Source organism: Notechis scutatus, chromosome 7 (genome assembly GCF_049901735.1).
Source record: "Notechis scutatus isolate UNSWTSFEM ecotype Mainland chromosome 7, rNotScu1.2, whole genome shotgun sequence".
Taxonomy (NCBI): domain Eukaryota; kingdom Metazoa; phylum Chordata; class Lepidosauria; order Squamata; family Elapidae; genus Notechis; species Notechis scutatus.
Genome location: NC_142015.1, coordinates 27,681,627 through 27,700,582, shown reverse-complemented (window position 1 = coordinate 27,700,582; position 18,956 = coordinate 27,681,627). Strand labels below are relative to the sequence as shown.

Sequence of the window (18,956 nt, the reverse complement as noted above, 5' to 3'; positions counted from 1 at the left end):
CAAGTTGTTCGGACGGGTTTTGTGGGTTTCACGCTGCCTGGAGGAGGGAGAGGCGGGACAGGACGACGTGTTTCTCACTCCTGCGAGGGCTGTTTACGTGGAGCCAAGTTGGGGTAAAATGGCCTTCCAGGCCAGGCTGCCACTCGCTGGAATTGCCCACTGCAGGGAGCCGTTTCCAGGGTGCCCCCCCTGTGAGGGAGTTTCCCCTTCATTGCTGGAGTCCCAGCTTAGGCCCGAAACCCCCTCCCTCCTCTCCAGGCGCACCCATGGCCCCCCAAGCCAGCCTCGGCAGCCCCCCCCCCCATGGGCCTTCACGGGCAGGGAAGAGCCCCGCAGGGGTCTGTCCTGACCCAACGCCGAAGCGTCTGTGAGGCCAGCAGCAGCTGTTGGCGGCAGAGAAGGCCGGGCCGCTTGGGGTGCCCCCGAGAGCCTCTCTCGGGCTGCAGGGCCACCAGAGGGAAAATGCTCTGGCTCTCCCACCGCTCTCCAGAACAAAACCCACGGGGTTCCCCGGAGGGAGGAAAAGGAGGATCCGCCCAACGGCTGCATAATATACACATTTTATTATGAACGGGTATGGATGTGGACTTTCTATACACACATTCCCTATAGAATAAAAATGTACAGGTGTATACATGGCCGTATAAATACAGAGCCGTCGGAAGGCCGGGCGCAAGGCGCCTCCGCCTGCTCTCTCCAGTCGGGGTCATTTCAGGGCGGGGCAGAAGGGACAGGCGTCGTTCGTGTTCGTCTGAGCCCAGAACTTGATGCACTGTGAGGAAACAAGCGCTGCCCTTCAGCCCCAGGGAGAACCCCGGCCCCCCAGCAGCCCCCTTCCTCCTCCTCCCGGCTCCGTCTCTACTCAGGGGGCCACGGAGCGCCTGGGATCCTCTAGGCAGTCAGGCCAATTCAACCCGCTCAGGGGTCTCCTCAGGCCCCTCACCTCCTTGTGCAGCACGTGTGAACAGGCCATGGGGTGGAGGTCGCCAGGCGGCACCAGCTTCTGGCACATCAGACAGAGTTTGCAGGCCACAGGTGCCTGGCAGAGAGGAGGCAAAGAAGGGGCGTGAAGTCCAGGCAAGTCGGTCTCCCCCGACAGGCGGCTTGAGCAAACTTGGAAGGCCCCGCTGGACTCACCTGGGGGGGCGTCCCAGAATAGGGGACCTGTGCGGGTGGCAAGAACAAAGGGTTGCTGATCTGAGGCAACGGACCGGGGAACAAGGGGGAGCACATCTGGCCATGGGGCTGCGGCAGAGGAAAGCAGACCCGTTATAGGCTGAGCTCGCCTTCGGCTTCCTAATGCCTAGCGCGCCCAAGGCTTGCCGGCCAGCCCACCTGGGGGCCAACAGCTGCCACCCGCTCCTGCTGCTCTGCCACTTTGGCTGCTACAAGCTGGCTCAACTCCTCCATGGTAAGTCCTGCCAAGGTCCTTCGAGCGGCTTTGATCTGCTGGAGGACATTGGTCAGCTGGGCCCTGCGAAGAAGAAGAGGAGGCTCAGCTCAGGCGATGGGGCTGCTCTTGCCCAGCAGTCCCCCACCGGCGGCCTCCTCCCCCCCCCCCATGGGCCAGTGGCCGCAAGCAAGCGGGCCTTGCACCAGCAGCCCACCAGCCAGGCGGTGAAGGCCGGAGGATCCGCTCTGCCCGAGGCCAGCCGGGGACATCAGTCTGAGCCTGCTGGGGCAGAGGGGGGGACCCTCGGGGCTGCCTCCCACGCTCACTTGTTACACTGAGGACAGCGCGACATCAACTTCTCCAGGATCTTCTCCAGCTTGTCCACAGGGGGCGGTCTATGGAAGTCGGGCGGGGCCTTGACTCCTCCCAGGCCTGGGGGAGGCAGCGAGGGTCCGGGCGCCCCGGGGGAACTGACCAGGGAAGTGAGGCAGGGGCTGCTCCGCTCCTGGGCTGCAGGCAAAGTTGGCGAAGGCTGGCTGGGCCTGGCGATGAGGCTGGGGTTCAGCAGGGGGAAGGAGAGCACCCGTGGGTCAGCGCTGGGCATGACCATCGGGGGCATGGAAACGGACCCCACGGGGAAGGGCACCTGGGGGCCGAGCGAGGAGCTGGCCTGGAAAGGAGGCAGCAGAAAGTCTGTCTGAGGAGGAGGAGGAAGACGGTTAGTCCGGCGTCTGGTAGCGGCCAGGGCCCCCATACCAGCCTTCTGCCCCCCCGGCTCACCTCCAACGGGGGTGGGGGCAGAGGGGGTGGGGATCTGTGGGAGACTGCTCAACTTGGCCCCATTCCGTACCAGCTGGATGTGGTCGTTGAACTTGTCCTAGAAGATGGACGCGTGTTGAGCCAGGTGGGAGAAGCGCTCCAGCAGCCCCTCCAAAGGGGACGTCCCACCCACCTCTCTCCTCTGAGGCTGCAGCTTCTAGACCCACAAGGCCTCCGCGGTGAGAGCCCTGGGATGCCTCCCGTGATCCCGGGGGACGGGACGGGGACGGACGGACGGGACTTTTGCACTTACCCGGACGCTCTCCTTGGTCATCCGTATTTTGTTCAGCCTGGCCTCCCACTCCTGCTTTGGCCGGAGGGTCTCCAGCGTCGGGGCTGACCTACGTGCAAGAGACCCGGGGGAAGTTCTGCGCTCGCAAACCGCCAAGTCCGCCCCCAGCTCAGCCTCCCCCGAGTCTTTTGAGCCCGGGGCTCTGCGCGAGGGGCCGCCCGCTCAGTCACCGGAGGGCAAGGGTGATGCCAGGCCTGCCTGAAGCAGGGGAAGGGGTGCGGGGCAGTCCCAGCGGAAGCGCCCTGGAGAGCAGGGCCGTGAGGGGCTTCTGCCAGGAGGGCCTCCTGCTCCTCTGCCCGCTGAGCTCACTTGAGGTAGGTGAGGTGCAGCTCCGCTTCTTTCTCGGCCTCTTCCAGCTTCAGCACCAGCAGCTCCTTCCGGCTCTCCAGAGACAGGATCTGGGGGGGAGAGAGGAGCTGTTTACGCTGTCTGGCGTGGGCGGTGAAAGCGCAGTCACGGTGACCCCCTCCCCTCCCCCAGGGCCTCTGCCCCAGACCAGCCTCACGGCTGCTGCTGCCAAAACCATCTGGAGAGGGGCCGAGTCCTCCCCCCCACCTCTGCTTTCCAGGCCCTCTCCGTCTCCTCCAGGATGGACTGGCTGATGTCGCTCTGCTGGTTCTTCAGCTTGCCCAGCTCCACCTCCCAGGCCTCCCTGCAGAGCAAGCAAGGAGCCCGCTGAGCAAAGGGGCCTGCCAGGAGCCCCGGAGGAGCCGCCCCCAGGCCCTGCCGCTTTCCCAGCTGGCAGCAGTGGGACGGGTCCCTTCCCCTCCTCTCCGTTTGAGGGGACCCCCCTCCGCCCTGCTTACTTCTCCTCTGCCTGTTCAGCCATCAGCGAGACGATCTTGCTCTCCTTCTCTTCTTGCTCCTTCAGCAGCCTGAGGTGAGGCAGGGAGGGAGAGAAGGGCGGCCCAGTGAACGTTTTGGGCTCCCGGCTCCCGGGGTGAGCGGCTGCACTAGGCAACAGGACGCCCAAGGGTGGGGTCTGGACTAGATGTGCAAGGGAGGCCCAGCAGGTTGAACGCTGGCCTGGGCTGCTTCCACAAGGGGCTGTGGCCCTCCTGAATTCCCGACTCGGAAGGCCTGCGTGAGAAATGGGGGCCCAAGTGCAGCCCCGCCCCCCCCCGCTCTGCTCGCCTGTATCCGTCACCTGCTGCCCCCTTCAGTATCGGCTTTCTGAAGAGGCCAGCAGCCGACAACCTGAAATACCTCCGGCCTTTCTCACAGAGCTTCTCAATTTCTGCCTTCAAGTCCTGCTCCTTTTGCAAAAACTCCTTCTTTTCCTTCTCCATCTTTTTCCTGGTTTCTTTCCGCTTAACGGTCACATCCTGGATGGCCTTCAAGATCTCCTAGGGCAGAAAACAAGCAGAGACACGTTCTCAGCACTCTCAACACGGTTTCAGAGTTCTAGGCGCTTTGCCTGGGCTCCACAATCTTCAACTGACAACCCTCTCGGCTGCTCTCCGTTTCTGGTGTCAGGTGGGGTTTCGGAAGCCCCACAAATTCTCCACCAAGCAGCATCGCTCCCTCCTTCCCCAGTGCCGCCGCCACCCCCGCTCCCGGTTTGAGCCTGGCACTCCTTGACTGGCCACCGCAGGCCCACCTGGTGGTTCTTCATCTCTTCTTCCCTGCGCTGTTGCAGGTGCTGGAGCTGCACTTGCAGCTGGTTCTCCACCTGCCTCTGCTTGTCCAGGACTTCTTGGTATCGCTCCTTCAACGAAGCTCTCTCGGACATCATCTTGTCCTATCGGGCAGCAAGAGAGAGGTTTGAATCCTCTGGGCCGCCACCTTCAAAAGGCAAAGCCTTAAGCCAGCACGGCCGAAGCACCCTGGCTGGGCTAGGAGATCCTGACCAGGGAGGATGCCAGGGGGAACAGTTCAACAAGCGGAGCGCACAAGGCCCCTTTCTCCACATGGGGAGCACCGGCCATTTATTTCAGTCCCAGCCCCAGCGGAAGGGGAGCGTCCCGTACTGACCAAGTTCTTTTCCATGTCCAGGTCAGTGCTGGCTGCCAAGTCAGCCGTCCTGAAATCAGTCTGCAGAGGGAGGAAAGGATTTGTCTGCCAGCAGCCGGAGGCGGAAATGCGACCTTCTCCGACTCCACCGGCTCTGCCTAGCAGCCTCTGGCTGAGGGGCACCACAAAGGCCTGGGTCCTGGCTGGTCCTCTATCACGGCCCTCGCTGAAGCCGAGAAGGGGGCCCAACGCCTCTTTCTCTGCCACCCAGAGTCCGTGGACTGGCGCATTGGCAAGGAAACCACCCACCCTTGGCCATGGGCATCTCTTGGCTGCCTTTGAGGGCAAGCCCTCCAGGGATCCCGAGCCTCCCCTCCCAGCCCCACTTCCTCCTGGGAGGAAGGTCCACCCAAGCACCCACTCCCTGACCTGGACGGCCATGTTCTGGGAGGGTTTTGCAGCCCCATCCTCTTCCTGGCCCAGAGAGGCTGCCAGAGGCTCGTCTTCCAAGTCCGGGCACCCGTTCTGCCGCCTTCTGCTGTGCTGCAAGAGCAGCGCCCCCAGCTCAGCCTTGGAGCAGCGGAGGGCCTCGGGCTGGAGAAGCAGCGGGGCGGCCCTTGGCAGGCTTTCCCCAGGCGGCGGGGAGGCCAGCTCAGGCACGGAGGGCGCCTCCTCGCTGGGGGGCTGGCCGGGGGCAAGTCGGCGGCCTCAGGCGAGGCAGGCTCTTCCGGGGGCTGCGATGGTCGGGAACCGGCGAGGAGGAGGAGGAGGAGGAGGAGGAGGAGGGAGCGGGAGTCCGGGTCTTTGGGATTCCTCTCCAGTCCACCTTCCAGGCACTCCCTTGGCCGGCTGGGCTGGGCGGCGTCCAGGGGAGGCAGCTGCTTTCGCGGACAGGGAGGTCGCAGAGAGAGAGAGGGAGGGTCGGTCCACTTTCTACGAAGGCATCCCAAACCCTCCCGGCGCCCCTTCCCGGGAAAGGCCTCGCCGGCGCCGGTGCCCGGGAGGAGGCCCAACGCCCCGGACTGGCCTTCCTGCAACCGGAGACCCAGCCAGGGGGCAGGCGGGCTCTCGGGCCGCTTCCAAACGCCCCGCTTGGGCTCGGGGGAGGCTCCGCAGGGCCGCCGCTGAAGCCCCGGCGTCTCCCGGAAAGGCGGCGCTTCGGCCCCGCAGAGACCCAGCAGGCCGCTCGGCGTCCGCAAAAGCGGTTTCCACCGGGCGCTCCGCCTGGCGCTGGAGGGGCGCGAAGGGCCCCGGCGACCCTCCCGCAGGGCCCCTCCGCCCTGGCCTCGAGCGGCCTACCTGGGGGCGGCGGCGCCGGGGGCCGCATCGGCGGGGGCCTTCACCTCGGCCATGGCCGCCTCTTCCGACGCCATCGCCCGGGCCGAGGGGCAACGCCGCGGCCCCTCCGGGAGACCCCAACGCGGTGTCTGGGGCTCAGCCCGCCCCTCCGGCCGCGGGACCCTCGCCCGCCACTCCGCGCCCTGCCCGACCTGCGGCGGCCTCGACGCGGCCTGCTCTTCCTGCCGGCGGGCGGCGCCGCGAGGCCGAGCGGCCAGAGCGACGGCAGGGAAAGCGCGCAGCCAGCGCCCCAGTCGGCCGGGAGGGGCGGCTCCCGAGCAGGTGTAGAGCGAGCCGGGCAGGCTCCGCCCTCCGGAGGAGGAGGAGGAGGGGGACATAGCTGTGTCTGCCTCCTTGTCGTCCCCCCCAGCAGGGAGGGCGGGGCCCATTGGGCAGCGGACGTGACGTCTGACCCTCCCCCGCCGCCGGATCCCGCCCGGCTCGCGCGGAAGGTGCGTCTCGGCGGGGCGGGGCCGAGGGTCGCGGCCCGCCTGAGCCCGGGAGGGGAGCCGCCTCGCCCGGGGAGCCCCCGCGGCCCGGCCCGGCGCAGCGCTGCCTCCGGAGCCGGTCCTGCGGCTGGGCGCCCCGGGGCAGGCGCCGCTTCCTGCTGGCCCGGGAGAGCCGCCGGAGCGGAGCTGGCCGCCCGGGACTCCGCTCACGCCCCCGTCTCTCTCCCGGCAGCCGCTGGTCCGATGCTGCCCCGCCATGGCGAGCGGTGATGGAGGCCGCCGGGGACGCTCGCCGCTGCCCTGCCCGGGTGCTGCCGTCGCTGCTGCTGCTGCTGCTCCTCGGATGGGGCGCCTTCGGGGCGACGGAGCAGCGGGCGGGGGCGCCGCCTTGCTCGGGTGCCCGCTGCCCGGAGACCCTGGCGTGGGCCGTGCGCCTGACCGGCCCCGAGGAGGAGCTGGACCGGTTGGCCGATGACCTGGCCCGGGAGGCCCGCCTGGTCAACGTGGGCCGGATCGGGGAGCTGAAGGGCCACTACCTCCTGGCCTACCGGCCTGCCCGCGCCTCCGACCGGGCCCCCGCGGGGCTGCGGAGGGCGGCCGAGGCGCTCTTCGCTGGGCACGCGGGCGTGGGGTGGCACGCGGCGCAGCGGCTCCTCAAGCGCTCCAAGCGCGCCCTGCACTTCAACGACCCCAAGTTCCCCAGCAGTGGCACCTGGTAAGCCGCCCTCGGGGCTTCTGGCTCCGGAGCCCCCGGGGCTGCGCTGGCGAGGGAGGGGGGCCTTTCCCCGGGGTGTCCTGCCCTCCAAGGCAGCCTTCCTCCAGCCCCCTCGGCCACCCCTTGCCAGGGAGGGGAGTCCCAGGCCATGCGGGGCAGGCGCAAAGGATCGGCTGACGGGCACTGTGGCTTTGAGACGGGCCTTGCCCGCCCCGCCCCCCCGCCCCCAGGAGGCACTGGGGATGCCGCCCCCTTTCCGGCCACCTTTGCTCTCTCCTTGGTGGCCAGGACAATCGCAAGAGCCCCGGGATGGACATCAACGTGACTGGTGTTTGGGAGCGGAACGTGACTGGCCAGGGGGTGACGGTGGTGGTGGTGGACGATGGCATTGAACACACCATCAAGGACATCCAGCCCAACTACGTGAGTGCTTGCCCCTCTCCACCCCCCCCCCCGCAGTTCCTCTCCCGGGGCTCACGCTTTCCTTTCTCAGCGGGGAAAGAGGCTGGCAGAGGAGGGGACTCTCCAGGAGGTCTCCCTCCCGGTGGAGATGGGGGCAGCCCCTGGCTTTCCTCTCCGAAGGCCTGGCCCCAAGGTGGGCCTTGTAGTGCCACTGGGGGGTGGCTGTTTCACACCCCTTGGAGGAGAATCCGGTCGGTTGGGTTTGGGCCAGGCCGGCTGGGGCCTCTGGACGGAGGAGTCCCCTGGGGCTTGAAGGCGGGGGCGGGGGCACCGGCTGGCCTGCCCCTCCTGGGCCAAGGAGAGGAGGGGCCTCAGGCTGGTCTCTCTCCCAGAGCCCAGAAGGCAGCTATGATTTGAACTCCAACGACCCTGACCCCATGCCCCACCCAGACGAGGAGAACGGCAACCACCACGGGACCCGCTGTGCCGGGGAAATTGCAGCCGCCTCCAATAACAGCTTCTGCTCAGTGGGCGTCGCCTTTGGGAGCCGGATTGCAGGTGCTACTCCTGCCCAGTTCTGCAGGGGCGGGTGGGGGGGTGTCAGGTATTGAGGGATGCCGGGAATGACCTGGGGAGACGGGGAAGAGGGGGAGCAGCCCCCAGGTGCCCGAAGGGCCGAGAAAGAGGCTCAGCCCCTTCCACTCTCAGCCTCTAAAGGGAGCGGGTCCTTTCGGGCTGCGTTGAGTCTGTCAGGGCAGCTCAGTTCATCTGCTCTGCCTCCGCTCTGGTCATCCTGGCAAGGAGAGAGAGAGAGAGGGCAGACGGGCACAGGGAAGCCACAGAGAGCGGCTGTCGGGGTTACAAGGTCGCCTGCCTGAATTCTTGGGAGTCACCAGACGTTCTACAGGTTGCAATCCCAACACAAACGCTGCATTTCGCACCCTCCAGTCTTGCAAAGAGAGGTCCTGCTTACGCGGGCACTGCTTCCTGGGGGAGGGGCCTAGTGCAGTTGGGAAGTGTGCAGGACAATGCCACAACAATGGGGTGCTATGGGAGGCACCCCCAGTATTTGGCTCTGGGTAGCCTGGAAGTGAGCTGTGGGAGGCTGCCGAGTGCAAAGTATTCTGGCCGGAACTCCCCTGTGGTAGGCCCCCAGAGGGTGTGTGTGTGTGTGTGTGTGTGTGTGTGTGTGTGAAGTTGTGCCATGGAGGGTTGGGGTGAGGATGCTCCTGACCCTGCTCTGCAAAGGCTGCTCTCCTGCCTGCCTACCACAGTCTGTGTGTGTGTGGGGGGGGTGAGAGCTTTCCGCCACATGATGGTCCCCCCTCCTCACGCAAAGGAAGCAGCTCAAGACGCTGCCGCTTGTCTCCATCGCAGCTTCTGGTTTGGGCCTTAAGGTGTGCAGAGACCCGCCTCTTTCAGAACAACCGGAATGGCCTTGGAAGCGACTTCCGGATGTTTTTGGGGGGGACGGGGGGCAGATGGGAGCAGGCCAAGGCTCTGGAGATGCCCACCACCAGGGGGCAGCCTCCCTCTGGAGAGCTGCACCGAAGCAGCGCTCCTTCCCTTCCCTCCCGGCTGGCACTTCCTGGCCAGACTGGCTTCCTTGGCAGTGGGCCAGATAAATGACCCAGCCAGCTGAGGATCGCAGCCTCCCAGGGGCAGCTCAGAAGAAATGGGCGGGGCGGGGGGGGGGGTCAGTCACACCCTGAGCAGCCCAGCCCACTCCAGGAGGGGAGGTTTTTCATCTTTAAAGCTGTCAAAGGGCAGAAATTGTTCAGAACCGGAGACTAACCACTTGCAGGATATTCGGCTTTAACTAAAATTAAAGGAAATAGCGTTTCTCTGGTCCTCTCTGGATTTTTAGTGGTAGCTGCTCATTCCAGCCCCACAAAGTCCTGTGCTCCCTTTGCGTGTTCCGTTGGAACGGAAGAGCCCCGGTGACAATGGAGGGAACAGAAGCCTTGGCTGCCCCCTTCCTCCCACCCCCAGGCCCACTCTCGAGTAACCTGGAGGCTCTTCCCCCGCAGGGATCCGGGTGCTGGATGGGCCCCTCACAGACAGCCTGGAGGCCATCGCCTTTAACAAGCACTACCAGATCAACGACATCTACAGTTGCAGGTTTGCGAACGTTTATCCGGTGTACTTAATTTTGGCCTGCTTCCGTTACTGCTTTCCCCCTCCTGTTTCCCCCTGGGCGGTGGGCTCCCTTGCCCTCCTGGCTCCTCCTGCAGACCTCCGAGGAAAGCAAACTCCTGCCCAGCCCCGCCTCACTCGGAGTTCCCTGCCCTTCTCCTTCGGGGGGGGGGGGGCATGCTGAGTCCCAGCCCTTTGCTCTCCTCGTCCCTTTAAGTGCCCCTCTCTGCCTCTTCCTCTGCAGCTGGGGCCCAGATGACGATGGCAAAACAGTGGACGGCCCCCACCAGCTGGGAAAGGTAAGAAGGAGCACAGGCGTGGGGCTTGCAGGGAGGCAGAGCACGGGGCCCGGGTGGCCCTCGGGGGTGCCCCAGCATCTGCAGGGCCAGGCGGCTAATGAGCTCCCACCCGCTTGGCCTTTTCCTGCCAGGCTGTCAACTGGGAAGAAGGGAGGGGTGCAGTGTCTGCAGGGCCGGGGGGGGGGTTTTCTTGCAGCCCCACCCCCTGAAGCGCTTGTCCTCCACAGGCCGCCCTGCAGCATGGCGTGATTGCTGGCCGGAGGGGCTTCGGCAGCATCTTCGTGGTCGCCAGTGGCAACGGGGGCCATCACAACGACAACTGCAACTATGATGGCTACGCCAACTCCATCTACACAGTCACCATTGGTAATGGCGCAGCTAGTGCTGGGGTCGCTGTGCTCTCGCCTTCCCGGGCCGGGTTCTCTCCCACCTGGCCGTGGTTTGGGGAGCTGTTTGCACCCTGTGCCATTCGAGAGGCCGAGCGGCTTCTCGGTTCTCCTCCCAAGATCCGGAGAGGAGCCTCTGAGCAGGTTTGCGGTTCCCCTTTCCGTCACGCCGGATTCATTGCCAGACCGAAACCAGGCAGGTGCTGGGAAAGCTGCTGCCTTGAGTGAGAGGCCCGGAAGGGAGCAGCCTTGTCAGCCCCCAGGGAGATTTCAGCGGGCCTGGAAAAGCGGACTGGGAAAGGCTCAGGGAGAGGCCAGGCCGCTGGCATTCGGGGGCAGGGAGGGGTTAGGATGTTCTCCCCGCACAGAGTCGGATTCCTGGCCCTCCAAGGCTCCTCCCTCCCTCCCAGCTGTGGGTCTCTGGGCTCTCCCAAAGAGGCCTGGGCTTTGCTCTGCAGCCACAGAAAAGGAGGGAGGCATGTGGGCCCTTGGGGCTCTGCCCCATGGCAGGCGGACCCTGGCTGGCAATGCTGGTCCTCTGGAGAAAGAGCCAGCCAGGCCAGGTGGGAGGAATCCAGCTGGTTCCTGCAGTGCCAAGCAAGTGCCAGTGCCCCCTCCCCCGGGGCTCTCTGCTCTCTGTTCCCCAGGCGCCGTGGATGAGATGGGTTACAAGCCGTTCTACGCCGAGGAGTGCGCCTCCATGCTGGCCGTGACCTTCAGCGGAGGTGACAAGTTGATGAGAAGCATTGTGAGTGGAGCCTGCTGGAGCCCCAGCCTTGCCCACGCTCCCTTAGGGCTGGGGTGGGGAGGGGGCTTGGTCTCCTTTTGAATGGCAAGGAGGGTTTCTGGGGGCCCTGCTGGTCTTCCCGGATGGGCTGTTCTGCGGGGCAGACTTGGCTCCCCTCTTCCCTCTCGCCAGCCACGGGCAGAGAAACGCCCTGCAGAGACCTCTTGAGGATCTTGGCCCCTTGCCTGGCAAAGGCCCTGGCACCGGCCGCTCCCCGCAGACTCTCCTTTAGGGTGTGGAGGAGAGAGAGCCCCTCTTGGCTGGCGCCTTCGTGGCTGTGTCTTTGGTTGCAGCAGCTGCAGCTTTCCCCCAGGGCAGGGACCCCTTCCTGTCGGCTCCTGTGGGGGATGCCGGGCCAGCTGCAGAGGTCCAGCCGGACAGGCCATCCTCCCATGGGGCAGCCAAGCAGGGGGCGGAGGCGGCCAGGGGCTCCTGCTACCCTCCGCACCAGTGCGTCTCTGCCCCTCCCTCTGGCCCAGTCATGGTCCTCCCCCTGGGAAGGCTGGTGTTTCTGCCTGGCCTCTTTGGGTGCCAGGGCTTCCTGCAGGGAGGGCATTTCTCCAGGCCTCTTGGCAGAGCAAGGGCTTGGCTGAAGGTGGATTTGCAGGATCCCAATCGGGGCTCTGATCAGCTGGCCGAAGGGACAGATCCTGGGTTAGCTCGGCCATCTTGGCAGGGGAGGGAGCCCCCCTCAAAGGCAGGCTGAGCGCTCCCCACCCACATGGAGCCGCTGGGAGGAGAGGCGGGCTCTGCGGATGGAGCTCGGTGCTTTGCTGGGCCAGGCGGAGCCCTGCCAGGATTCCCCTTCCGCCCAGCCAGGAGTGGGCCAGGCGGCCTTGGCCCCGGGGGCTCAAGGGCCAGGAGCCCCGCCCTCTTCCAGGGTGGTCCTCTTGGGGCTGGGGTGCCTGGCTGGAGAGACTTCCTGGCCGGCTCCCCTCCAACCGAGTCCCTCTCCCTCTGCAGGCCACGACCGACTGGGACTTGCAGAGGGGGACAGGCTGCACCGAAGGGCACACGGGCACCTCTGCTGCAGCCCCCTTGGCTGCTGGACTGATCGCCCTCATGCTGCAGGTGCGCCCCTGCCTCACCTGGAGGGACGTCCAACACATCATAGTCTTCACAGCCACCAAGGTGAGCCAGGCCCACAGAGCTCCCCCCGCAACTGGCTGCCCCCTGGGCTTAAGCCCAGCCTGCCTTCCGCATCTGTGAAGCAGGTGCCTGGCCAGCAAAGGTGCCCTTCCCTCCCGGCTCTTCTCTGGCCGCAGAATGACCGGCTCTCCCGCTGCTTCCTCCCACAGTACGAAGACCACCGTGCCCGCTGGGACACCAACCAGGCTGGGCTCAGCCACAGTCCCCAGCATGGGTTCGGACTGCTGAACGCCTGGCGATTGGTCAACGCAGCCAAGGTGCCCCCTGCCTCCCCTGGGCTTCAGGGCCGTAGCTTCCTTTTGCGGGAGGGGAGTTCCATTTCGCAAGCAGGCGAGAGGCGGCCTCTCCTCCTGCCTGGCTTGGGCCCTTCCAGGAGAAAGGGGCCAGGGTCCCTCCCTGAAGCCACAGCTGGCAGGAGGAGCCCTGCAAGATGGCGGCACCTGTTTCCTGGGCGGCCCTGCTGGCGTTGCTGCTTTAACATGGGCATGAGGGCCGGTCTGCATAGGCTGGCTGGGGGCGGGGGGGCAGGAAAGCCGAATCCTCTCTCATTCTTCTGCCAGGTCTGGGAGTCTGTCCCTTACCTTGCCTCCTACGCCAGCCCTCTCCTGAGGGAGAAGAGAGTCATCCCGCTGGAGCCGGGGCAGCTGGAAGCCACCTGGAACGGTCTGTGCAGGGGGGAGGCGGAGAGGGGGCGGCTCGGGAACTGGGACTCCCCACCCCTGTTTCGTTGGAGGGCTGGCCAGCCTCTGCCCGCCGCAGGAGAGGGGCAGGGGCTGGGGGCAGGCAGGCAGGCCCAGGGCAGAGACCCAAAGGAGGCTGTTGGAGAGTGGCTGAAGCCGAGACGCTCAGCCCTGCCAGTGGGGGTGACGAGGGCCCAGGGCTGCAGCCGCCTCTCCATTTTAGGCAATGCTGCAGCTTCTGTTTGGCCTTGCTCCGTCCAGGCCTTTCCCCAAGCTGAGCCAAGGAGGGGAATCGGCAGGCCTCCCTGCCAGCCCGTGGAGGTGGATCCCTCCTGCAACTGGCTTGGCATCTGCTTGGCACCAGAGGAGCCCGGGAACCCAGTAGCCTCCCCAGCAGGCAAGGAGAGCCGCCAGCTGGGAGCACTGGACGGAATTGGCTGGCCGGCCAGCCCTAGGCTCACCCCAGTCCCTTTGGCCAGGGCTGGGGGTCTGGCTCCCCTCTGCCCCTGGGAACTTCCCCCACAGGCCTTCCTGTCCAGGGAAGCGTTGCTCTACGAGGAGGGCTGGGAAAGGCCAAATGTGCGGGAGGGAGGCTTCAGAGCTGCAACCCACAGCAACCCCTCCCCTGCTGAGGGGAAGGGTCTCTGGAAGGAAGGGGGGAAGAGTTCCTGCCGGCAGTGTGGATCCAGCCTGGTCTGGAGGCCGCAGACGCTCTTCTTCCGGGTTGCTCCCCAGCAGCTGCCGAGGGTGGGCTCCGGCCCCTTGTGAAAAGCGCCTCTTTTGGGGGCTCTGGGTGTGAGTGGTGGACAGAGAAACGGGGGCGGTGAATTTGCTGCCGCACTGCTGGGTCTTCCTGAGCCCTCGGCCAGGGCCCTCTCGGTTGGGGGCCTTTGCAGACCCAGCCTTTCTGCCCCTCCGCTGCCCCCCCCCCAGTGACTGAAGCCGACCTGGAGCCGTCCGGGGTTGAGGACGCTGGAGCATGTGGCCGTGACGGTGAGCATCACCCACCCACGCCGTGGCAACCTGGAGATCCACCTCCTCTGCCCCAGCGGCATGGACTCCCTGGTGGGGACAGCGCGCAGCATGGACTCGTGAGTCTCGGGGGCAGGAGCCAAGGGGTCCCTGGGGGCTGTCTTGCTGGACTGCCAGGGCCGGCCGTGTCTCTCCCCAGCTTCTCTGCCTTCCCCCCACCAGAGACCCCACCGGCTTTGTGGACTGGACCTTCTCCACGGTGCGCTGCTGGGGCGAGGAGGCCCAGGGCACCTACCGGCTGACCATCCGTGACGTGGGTGAGTCTCCTGTCCCTCCGCCTGAGCAGTGGGGAAGCGGGGAGGGGGGCTCTCCCTCATGCTCTGAGCCCCCGCCTCCTCCTCCAGGCGACCAGGCGCTGAGGGCAGGCAGGCTGGACCAGTGGCAGCTGAGCCTCTACGGCTCCTCGTGGGCCCCTCCGCAGATCCAGGAGCGGCAGAGGTGAGAGGGGGCTCCAGGGGCAGGCCGAGGGGTGGGGGGCTCGCATGAAGGGAGAAGCAGCGCTGGCACCAGCTGTGCAACGCCTGGGCCAACCAGGAGGGAGCCGTTCTGGCCAGGGCCCGTTTTGCCCTCCAGCAACTCCTCTGGCATGACGGGCGTAAAATGAGGCTTCTTGGTGTGGCTTGCTGAAGGCGGGACTTCCTGGCGGGGGCAGGAGGGGGCCCTTGTCCCTGTGGTGATCAGTGCCCCCTCCCCCGCAGGCTGCTGGAGAAGGCGATGAGCGGGCAGTTCCTGGACGGGGGCTTCGCCTTGCCCTGCCCCCGGCCTCCGGATCCCGAGCAGCAGCCCTATGTCCCCACGGCCAACACCCTCAAGGTGACCACGCCCTTCCCGCTGGGCAGGGGGTGGAGGGAGACCCGAGCGGTTGCCCCTTGGGGGAGGGGGCCTGGCCTGAGCCTCTGCTGCTCCCTGCCCCTCCCCCAGACCCTGATGCTGCTGGGGTGCTTTGCCGTCTTCTGGACCTTCTACTACATGCTGGAAGGGCTGCTGACCTGCGGCGTCGCGGCCTTTGACCTGCCAGGCCACAGCAGCCGCCGGGCCTCCAGGGCCCCCGAAGGAGGAGCTCTGATGGAGGACACGGTGCCCCTGTGCAAGGAAGCCGAGGCCGGAGCCCAGCAACCGTCCGTGGGCAGGCGAGACCTGGAGGAGGGCTGGGGATCTGCAGGCCCCCACTGGGGAGAGGACTGCTAAACCTCCTGGAGCAGGAGCAGTCTACCTCTGCCGTGGCTTGCTGAGCATGCTAGGCCTGCCTCTCTCTGCTCTGTGCTTCAAATATCAGCTGAGAGGCCCCCCACCCCCAGCAGCCCCAGAGAAGCAGCTTGGCTTTTCTCTCTGCCCCCAAAGGGAGGGAGTTCCGGGGGTTTCCTGGGGCCCAGCCGGGCAACGAGAGGAGTTCCAGCCCAAGGACAAGAGGCCTTGTGGGGGGGGCTGCTGCTGGTCGGAAGGGGCTGGGGCCGTGACCCAGGGCTCCTCCTTGCCCCACGGCCTGGCAGGTCCTGGTTCTGCCAACCCACTGCCTTATCTTGCACTCTGCACCAGCTGGCTGTGCCTGCTGCCTCCTGTGCTCGCCTGAGGCACTGGGAGCCTGCTTGGGGCGCCCCAGATTGGGCCTGACCCCCCGTGGGTCTTTCTGGGCCCTTGCCTTCCTCTCCCAAGGACACCCGCCAGCTGGACGACTTATTTTTGTTTTCCTGGCTTTGGATGAGCAGCAGCCGCCAGAATTCTTCTTTTGCGCTTTTCCAAAATAAACGGTTGTTGAAAATCCAGCCCTGCTGCTCTCTCTGTGCCCCAGGAGCCGCCCTGTCCTCCCCTCCACCTCCTCCGGAGGGGCTGGAAAGGGGCTTTGGGCCATCTCTAGCTCGCCCCCTGACTGGCCCGGCGATGTCCCTTCCTCTGCTGAGCAGGGGGCTGGTCAGCCTTTGGCCTGGTTTGCCACACTCTGTGGGTCCAGCGGAGGAGAAGAAACTCAAATCGTAGCCAAGGAACCTAAAATATTCAGTTTTTAATCTAATGAATAACCCCAAAAAAGTACAAAATAGTAGCTTTGTTCTGCGCCCCTGGCGGACTGTCAGGAGAGGCTCCTTGGGCAACTTCAGCCAAGTTCGGTTCTGCGGTTGGGAGAAGCCTTCCGGCAGCCCCAGGGGGCGTGCCGGGGCCAAAGCAGGCCGGGAGGGTTGTGCGGTGGCTGGGTGAAGCGGGCAGCATGCAGAGGCCAGTGGCTCCGGAGCAGCTTGGCTGCCTGGCCGGCCCGTTGCTACGCAGCAGCAGCAGCAGCAGCACAAGTCTTTGGGCACGGTGCCCCTTCCGGGAGCTGCTTAGGGGGCACAGTGGGGGAGTTCCCTGTGGAGGCCCCTGGCGGCGGCAGTGGGGCAGAGCTTGCCAGGCTGTTAGCAAGAGCGGGAAGACCGGCCAGCTGGGGGGGCAGCAGAGCAGCTGGACTGGGCTTAGCTGATGATCTGCCGGGGTCGCCCGTAGCCCGTCATGCCTGCCTGCGATGCCCCTTTGTTGGAGCCCATCTGTAAGCCGATCACGTTCTTGCCCTCCTTCAGCTGGCTGTCGGAGAAGTCCCGCTTGTTCTCCTGGGACTTCCTGGGGAGGAAAAGGCGTTGGCCACTCTCCCTGGCAAGCCCTCGTGCTGTGCCCTGCTTTCCCTGAAGGCAGCCTCTGCCCCTGGCTCCCCAGGAGGCAAAGACAGCCGGCACCGGCAGAGCCAGTAGGCCTTGGGCTCATCTGACGCCACTTACTTCATGAACCACGAGGGGTCCCCCTGGTAATGCCCATCGTTCTTGGTCACGGCCAGGTTGCCCAAGGCCATGAGGGTCCGCTGGACGGCTGCCATGTCCTTGGCTGGAGGGAAAAGCAGAGCTGGGCTGAGGACAGAGCCCCACTTGGGACAGTCCCCTCCCCTCCCCTTCCAAGGGGGCGCTGGAGGCTGACCCCCCGCCCCAGTCTGACCAAGTTAAAGGGTTCCCCGTCTCCTCTGAACACGATGGGCTCCCACCTGGCCCAGCCTTTCTGGGACAAGGAGGCGACCGCGAATTCTGGCTCTGGAGCACAAGCTCCCCCCCAGATCGCAGCCCCCCACACCTTCAAAGAGATCGACTGTCTGGAACATGTCTGTCTTCACCACTCCGTAATCCTCGGCCGCCTTCAGGAAGTGGGAGATCTGCTCCATCTGCTTGAAGACCATGGTGGGGGGCGGATCTGGGATCTTCACAGGCTTGGAGCCGCTGGGATAGAGGCTGTTGATGAGCCTCCCGAGGATCTGCCGAGGGAGAAGGCCACCTGCAACTCCTGCCAGGGCCGGGCCTGGCCTCCACGCCCCCCGAGCCCCCCCAGGCCTGCCGAGGAGCCCCAACACTCACCATGCCGTTCTTCAGCCAGACTTGGAAGCCCAGCCTCCCTCGCTCGGGGCGCCCCACCTCGGCCCCACACTGGGCCACCACCCACTCGACCAGGCGCTCCTCCAGCTCGTCATCGTACTTCTTCTCGATCTTGGCCTGGACATCTCTGCTCAGCCCAAAGGAGGGGCCCTTGTTCGCCATGTCCGCAGGACGGTCTGGGGGAGGCAGCAGGTGAGGAGACGGAGGCAGCTGGGCTGCTCTGCCGGCGGCGGTTGAAAAACACCGGGAGGGAAGGCAGGCAAGACAATGGGCGGCCACTCAGGCTCCCGTCGGTCCCCCCCAGACCTCCTCCACCACGGCTGTCAGGCAGGGCGGGGCACAAGGAAGCCAAACTGCCTGCCTAGCCTGCCCACTTCCTCTTGCTCCATTCCACCCAGATGTTTCACAAGGGCTGCTCCAGGCCGGCGGTTCAGTCGGCTCCCCTCTGTCAGTTAGCTGAAGCAGACACAGTTGGATGACCTCTCCCCCCCCCCTGCCCCAATCACACCTTTTGGCACCTTTTCCTATTCTGGCAGCAACAAAAGGAGGCAGATCCGTGCCAAGATCCTGCCGTCTTCTGTCCTTGTGCCCCACTCCCAAACTGCCCCCTCGCCCTTCCTTCAGGCAAGGAGGCTGGCGGTGTTTCAGAGGGCTGCGCAGCCCCAGGCAAGCAGGGGTGGGGGGCGCTCCCAGATCCAGCCCAGGGTGGGTAGAAGCAGGCGCTGCCCAGTCCAGCTGTCCTCATGCACAAACCGGAAACAAGGGGCACACCCCTGCCATCCTCCATGCACCCAGCCTGCCTGCCTGCCCTCCAGAGTCCAGGACGAAATCTCCAGGCTCTTCCAGCTGCCAGCCCCACCCTGGGCCCCTTGAGAAAACGCCAGGGAGGTGGTGGCCGCTTGGCAAATGTTGCCCCCCGTTCTCTGGCTTCTGTTCATAGGCTCCATTTCCCCAAAGCCTCCGTCGCCTGCCCCCCAGACCCTCTGCCCTCCTTCACCTGCCTACCAGGGCCGTGTTTCCCAGCGGTTCTGCTGCTTCCTCCGGGCTTTCCAGTGCCCCCTGCCCAGGCACCCACTCAACTGGGACCAGGGAAGGGTTGGTCAGCTTTTCACTGCAGCCTTGGCTCCCCACCCCCTCTTCCAGATGGCCCCCCAGCCCACCCCCAGCCAAGCAAGGGCTCCAGACACCCCCAAGGCGGCTCCTGCCGAATGGGCTGGAGAGGCACTTACAGCTGTGGAGACTCCCGAGATGCTGCTCTGCCAGGACTGGGCAGCCCCAGGCGAGGGCTAAAGGCTCCGGCCCTCCGGCCCGTGACATCACCGCCCCTCCCCCTCCTCGGCGGCTGAAGCTGCGCACCATATTTGGGGAAAGACTCCAAAGTCGAGCAGAGTTCTTGCCTGGAGACATTCTCGGCATGCCTGAGTCCCAGCGGATGCTCCTCGGCCTGGGCTGGCCCCACAGCCTCTCCTTTTTGGCAGAGCTCTCCCCAGCCAGACGGGCCAGCCCTGACCTCACGCCTGCCTCCTGGATGAGGTCACTCAGGAGGCGTTTCGGGGTGCAGAGGGAGGGAGGGAGGGCCCCCAGGGCAGCAACGGGGCTCTACTGCAGCCTCCCCCAGACAAGGTGGGCCCTCCTGCCTGGCAGACGGAGAGGAACCGGGGGGGCTGAGCTGATGTCCCTGAGGGGAGCCTGTGCTTGAGGGACGCCCCCCCCCCACATCCAATGAAAACCAGGCCAGGCCAGCTT

The 18,956-nt window shown here is 65.7% G+C and overlaps 3 protein-coding genes across 5 annotated transcripts; 1 reads left to right on the top strand and 2 right to left on the bottom strand.

Moving 5' to 3' along the window:
- Positions 1 to 547: 547 nt before the first annotated feature.
- RNF214 (ring finger protein 214) lies at positions 548 to 6,502 on the bottom strand. The gene is given in 17 exon segments (XM_087969826.1): positions 548 to 772; positions 944 to 1,039; positions 1,138 to 1,245; positions 1,336 to 1,474; positions 1,720 to 2,090; positions 2,174 to 2,201; positions 2,203 to 2,270; positions 2,466 to 2,553; positions 2,814 to 2,902; positions 3,060 to 3,156; positions 3,311 to 3,379; positions 3,711 to 3,850; positions 4,105 to 4,245; positions 4,479 to 4,538; positions 4,887 to 5,138; positions 5,141 to 5,687; positions 5,757 to 6,502. Coding segments are annotated over 17 exon segments (3,105 nt in total). The 3' UTR covers positions 548 to 706.
- PCSK7 (proprotein convertase subtilisin/kexin type 7) lies at positions 6,161 to 15,593 on the top strand. The gene is given in 18 exon segments (XM_026681027.2): positions 6,161 to 6,247; positions 6,477 to 6,943; positions 6,946 to 6,959; positions 7,248 to 7,382; positions 7,754 to 7,919; positions 9,392 to 9,482; positions 9,742 to 9,796; positions 10,024 to 10,162; positions 10,830 to 10,930; positions 11,933 to 12,100; positions 12,268 to 12,375; positions 12,679 to 12,781; positions 13,732 to 13,757; positions 13,759 to 13,889; positions 13,993 to 14,087; positions 14,175 to 14,268; positions 14,529 to 14,643; positions 14,752 to 15,593. Coding segments are annotated over 17 exon segments (2,238 nt in total). The 5' UTR covers positions 6,161 to 6,247; positions 6,477 to 6,513; the 3' UTR covers positions 15,019 to 15,593.
- Positions 15,594 to 15,814: 221 nt separating this feature from the next.
- TAGLN (transgelin) lies at positions 15,815 to 18,580 on the bottom strand. Of its 3 annotated transcripts, none has more exons than XM_026681028.2 (5): positions 18,440 to 18,580; positions 17,193 to 17,430; positions 16,915 to 17,092; positions 16,572 to 16,674; positions 15,815 to 16,416 (listed from the first exon to the last, which is right to left on the bottom strand). In XM_026681028.2, exons 2-5 carry the CDS (start codon positions 17,370 to 17,372, stop codon positions 16,272 to 16,274), a joined length of 606 nt encoding a protein of 201 aa, XP_026536813.1. In that variant the 5' UTR covers positions 17,373 to 17,430; positions 18,440 to 18,580; the 3' UTR covers positions 15,815 to 16,271. The 3 variants fall into 3 exon arrangements, with proteins under 3 accessions (XP_026536813.1, XP_026536815.2, XP_087825916.1); XM_026681030.2 differs by having other exon boundaries at positions 17,193 to 17,386; positions 18,440 to 18,530; XM_087969790.1 differs by having other exon boundaries at positions 18,216 to 18,445.
- Between the last annotated feature and the right edge of the window lie 376 nt (positions 18,581 to 18,956).